This window comes from Lactuca saligna, chromosome 7, assembly GCF_052625555.1.
Source record: "Lactuca saligna cultivar CGN05327 chromosome 7, ASM5262555v1, whole genome shotgun sequence".
Classification (NCBI taxonomy): Eukaryota; Viridiplantae; Streptophyta; class Magnoliopsida; order Asterales; family Asteraceae; genus Lactuca; species Lactuca saligna.
In genome coordinates, this window is record NC_136423.1 from 32,675,989 (window position 1) to 32,681,243 (window position 5,255).

The window sequence follows — 5,255 nt, forward strand, 5'->3', positions numbered from 1 at the left end:
TTTTAGATTAAAATAATGAATATGCGCATGGCTTTAGTTCATTGGTTATTAGATATGACATGTTGGATACACTAAACATTGAACACTACTAGGTTTCCTACAGAAAATAGCTACAAAAAATTTCCATAGATAATTAGCTACGGAATCTACTATGGATCAACTACAGAATGAGACGCCCTAATATAATTATGAAATAGCTACTAACGCTAATTCGTAAGTATTCCGTAGCTAATAAGCTACAGAATAACTACGAACTAGTGACAGAAGAAAATAGCTACATAATAGCTATAATATACCGATGGATTTATAATTTCGATTATTATTATTAAAACTCCCATTCTTATTATTTTTCATTATTTGGCTCTTAATTTTTTTTGAATCATTTTTCTTACATATTTAAGACATGAACAATTAAAAATCATACTAATAATACTATTAATAATAATATTTATAAACATCATAATAATATATAATAATTGTACAAAATGTGTTTAAAACCCAAACAAATAATTAAATGAAAAAAGCTACATTTAACACATCAATAATGTAAAATAATATGTGTTTAATTTATAAGTAATGAAAAATGATTATAATAAAGGGAAATATGTATATTTGTATGTATATGTATGTATTTATGTATGTGTGTATGTGTATGTATGTTCATGTACGTATATGTGGGTGTGTAAGTAAATGTATGTGTGTATATATGTATGTGTATTGGTGTATTTGAATGTGTATGTGTATGTTTATGTGTATGTGTATGTATATGCATGTTTGTGTATTTGAATGTGTATGTAAGTACATATGTGTACGTGTGTGTATTTGAATGTGTATGTCTATGTTTATGTTTATCAATGTGTGTATGTGTCTACATGTATGCGTATCAGAAATCACAAATATTAAAAAGTATTACAATATGAAACCATTAAATGAGTAAGAGATCTTGAATGTGCACACGACTTTATAAACGATATTAATAACTATAAGTTGGTAAAAATATAGATAATTATGTCCAATAGAGGTGTGAAAAAAACAAATCGAAAAAAACAACGTTTGGTGCCCGAAAAACAGAAAAAAAAAAATTTGTAGCTAATTAGCAACAGATTTTTCTTTTTTTCTATTTTTCAGACATCAAACGTCGTTTTTCTCGCTTCGTTTTTTCACACGCCTATAGTAGATGTTCATCTATATTTTTATCAACTTATAGTTATTAATATCGTTCATAAAGTCGTGTAACCCTTTGGATCAAGTACTCGTTTCATGGTCTAACATTAGCATGCATTATTCTTAAATCACATGAGCTTTTAGTGGCACAAAATATGTGCCATAAAAAAGTTTTCTTTAATTGTGAGAAATTGAAAAGTGTTGCTAAAAACCTAAAAGAACATTTGCGATAAAAGAAAAAAGTGTCACTAAAAGGTTTTAGTTGGAACGTTTTTAGTGATACTTATTATGTGTGCGGCTGATTATCTAAGAAACTTTTAGTGACATATTTTGTAGGTTTTAGTGGCATTTTTTGTGTGTGCCAATAATCACATATTTTTTGTAGTGAAAGATTATGCTCCTTTTTTTATTTTATTTTTTTTTCTTTTGAATTCAACAAATAAGAACACAAATTGTTAAACCGGCTTTAGTAGGTTAAGATAACGAAATAACATTCCAAGATTCAGTTTGTACCATTTTAACGCAAGAAAAAAACATTAGGGATCTTTTAAGAGAAATGGGAAAAGTTTGTAGGTTTAGGTTGACATTAATCCTTTTATTTTTAAATGCTAGACGCTAATTGGTAGTCAGAGGAAATGAATGAGATTTGAACTCGTAGATGGCTAACGTGTACACGATGTAGCTAGTGTGCAGAGGCCACGTAATCCTTGTCGAACGACTCACTCCAGCCTAATAATTAAGTAAAAGAAGTCGTATGGATGAAATTTCGGTTGATTAATCCAATCTTCGGAAGCGAATAACAACACCAAATAGTTAAATCCGTAGGAGGGGAATAGGGGTAAACGAATAGATTGAGCCGTAATTATTGTTTGATGTTGCTTTTAATTATTGATAAAGGAAATATCAGATAAGATGACAATTCTTACGCATGCATCATACTATGAGTTTTTTAATCATATTTTTATTTTTAAAATATTTTGTATTCAACAACCATGTCTAGCTTTTAGCAATTGTAAAACGTGGATCTCGTGAAATCTTTTGGACATGCCACCTCACCTCGTTAATTCAAACTCCATTATTCAACTATGCAACGCAAGATGGTGTCTATATATAGTCAAGCACGTAACCGGCTAGATGCACAACTTCATTTACACACAAGGAACATCGCCCAGCTTCTCTGAAAATACAGCAGACCAATATGGTACAGACTTTCACCATATTCTCTAGAGTTAATTTGTTATGTATCTATATTTGGGAATGTCATGTTTACAATGTTGATTCTTTGCTAGCATTCTATCAACTCTTTGTATAGTATTTTATTTTGGATCCATATGCAGGCAGGCAGTGGGGTGTGGGGTACACCATGGGGAGGTGAGGGTGGAACCGGTGTAAATACGTGGGAATTCATAATACCTGATGGTGCAAGACTTACCAAGATAGACTTAAGCAGTGGAGATGCTCTAGATTTCATCCGCTTCACTTACAAGGATCAGTATGGCACTCATATTTCTGAAAAATTCGGTGGCGATGGTGGCTCGTCTCATTCGGTAAGCTAGCTTTGAATTCATCTGTAGGTTGTTATTTTATAATATAGCAGTCCAGTCATGATATTTATGTTTGGGTTCCAGATCACATTCGCTGACAATGAGTTCCTCATCGGGATTAGTGGACGTGTCGGATCATTTGATGGCTCTACTGTGATTACGTCAATTAGTTTCGAGACCAACATCAGCACTTATGGGCAATACGGCACAAACCCAGGGACTGATTTTTCGTTCGGGGTCACACGCGGTAAGATTTCGGGATTCTATGGAAAGTACGGGAGTTACGTAGACTCTTTGGGTGTCATTCTTCACCCGTACGTAGCATGATATATGGCTGCATGGATGCATGTTGTGTTTGATGGAAACAAATGTTAAATGGTCGGTCGTAAGTCATTTTGTCTTCTAAACGTGGTACTCGTATGTATTTTATATGTTTTAAAATCGTATATCTAGTATCTTCGATGAGGGACTAGTAAAATAAGGTGGCATACCAAGTTCAAGTACAATAAGCACCCTTGTTGTGCATGTATGTTTTTCATGTACTCTTGAAGCTTCTAAATGGATATTTCATGCTTTCTTCTTTGCAAATACTTCCAGCGTAAATGTATTTGGTTTTAATATCTTGTGTTGGTTTTTTTAGTTTACACAATACTCTTTTCTTAGGGACAGATCCTTAATTTTCTCTTAGAGTATTTGATGAGGACTCGCATTTATCCTTTCAAATACATGTAACCATATCAAGAAAAATCATCATACCTACAGGTCAACTATGTGGTTCAATAGAACATCTAATTAGATGGATTTTAAGTTATTACAAAACTGATCCACTTACGACACCAAATCTGTTGAAATGAAATACTAGTATGTGGAATATGAACTTGGTGAGGGAATAAAATATAAGAGCAGGAAATAATAAAATATAAAACTTTATTCTACTTAAATTATATAAAAATTAAATTATTTGTTTGGTTGCTAAGGTTGTTAAAAGTTACGTCTTTATTCCACAAAATTCATTTTGGTACAGTTGATCGTTCATATTGGTTGTTCGGTTGCAGTGTTGGTATCGCAACTTAACTCCCTTAAAGGTGGAACCGTTAAGACACTTGAGAGAGAGAGAGAGAGAGAGAGAGAGAGAGAGAGAGAGAGAGAGAGAGAGAGAGAGAGAGAGAGAGAGAGAGAGAGAGAGAGAGAGAGAGAGAGAGAGAGAGAGAGAGAGAGAATCCTAAAAAACATTTATTTATATTTTTTTTTCGGTTCTTTCAAAAATAATTTAAGCAAATTTATATAAATAAAATGCAGAGAGAGAGAATCCTAAAAAAACATTTATTTATATTTTTTTTCGGTTCTTTCAAAAATAATTTAAGTAAATTTATATAAATAAAATGCAGTTTTAAATAATATAAAGTAAAAAAAAAAAAAAACAGATGTATGATCTCTGAATATTTTTTTTTATAAATTTTTATGATTTTTAAGGTTTTTTGCTTTTTCATAGAATATATATATATATATATATATATATATATATATATATATATATATATATATATATATATATATATATATATATATATATATATATATATATATAGCCGTTACCCGCGCACAGCGGCGGGGACAAATAGCTTCTTTCAACGATATTTTTTTTAAAAAAAAAATGTTATGTTCCAAAAGAAAGTTCATGTCGTGGGTGAGAGGAAGGGCAGTAGTCGTGATAGTGGTTAGTTGAAGGCGGAAGGAAGCAGAGCGGCTGTGGTGGTGGTGGTTATACTGTCTTGGTTACTGGTTAGGGTTCTTCGAGAGAGTGTGCGTATATTTCTTACTTTGAAGGGATTACGAAGATAGATATTATGAGATGACTTGTTACCAATGTCAGAGAAGAGATCCTCTATAAATTGTTGATATTGACCGCTTCAAATGGCTGAAGTGTTGAGATTGACGGGTTCAATTTACAAATGAATTATTCTATTAATTTGATACCAGATTTTTAGGGGATAAATGATAGGGTTAAAGTTTTAATATTATTATATTATAAATGGATTGTACTTTAAGCTTAATAGTTTGGACGTCTTAAAAAAATAATATTATTATATTCAATCTATTTATAGAAATAATTAGATTTCTTTTATAAGTAGTAAAATATATATATATATATATCATTTATTTACCTATATGTGAGACCCTATATGTGAGACCCTCTTTTATAAGTAGTAAAATATATATATCATTTATTTACCTATATGTGAGACCCTCTTCTGCAAGATTAGGCTATCTACGTCGACAAACAACTTTCCCACCGATCACTCCTCACACCTCCGTCATCTTGAGGTAAGCTGCCAGATTGCCTGCTTAAACTCCCTTATCCCTACATCAACCTGACTTAACACTGGGATTTTAGAAACGGCGTCGTCTAATGCTGATGAAAGCTTCTTGCGTGCTTGCTTCCGGTCAGCCTGACCTCACGATGAGGCATAAGACTTGGTGGTGGGTTTTCCTTCTTGTCGGCGCCTTTTCCCACAAAGTTGCTTGCCACGCTTTGATCCCCTTTTA

The 5,255-nt window shown here is 32.2% G+C and overlaps 1 protein-coding gene across 1 annotated transcript; it reads left to right on the forward strand.

Moving 5' to 3' along the window:
• Positions 1-2,311: 2,311 nt before the first annotated feature.
• LOC145006059 (protein GOS9-like) lies at positions 2,312-3,298 on the forward strand. The gene is made up of 3 exons (XM_078965154.1): positions 2,312-2,365; positions 2,502-2,711; positions 2,793-3,298. The coding sequence occupies exons 1-3, from the start codon at positions 2,363-2,365 to the stop codon at positions 3,033-3,035; spliced, it is 456 nt and encodes a 151-aa protein (XP_078821280.1). The 5' UTR covers positions 2,312-2,362; the 3' UTR covers positions 3,036-3,298.
• Positions 3,299-5,255: the final 1,957 nt, after the last annotated feature.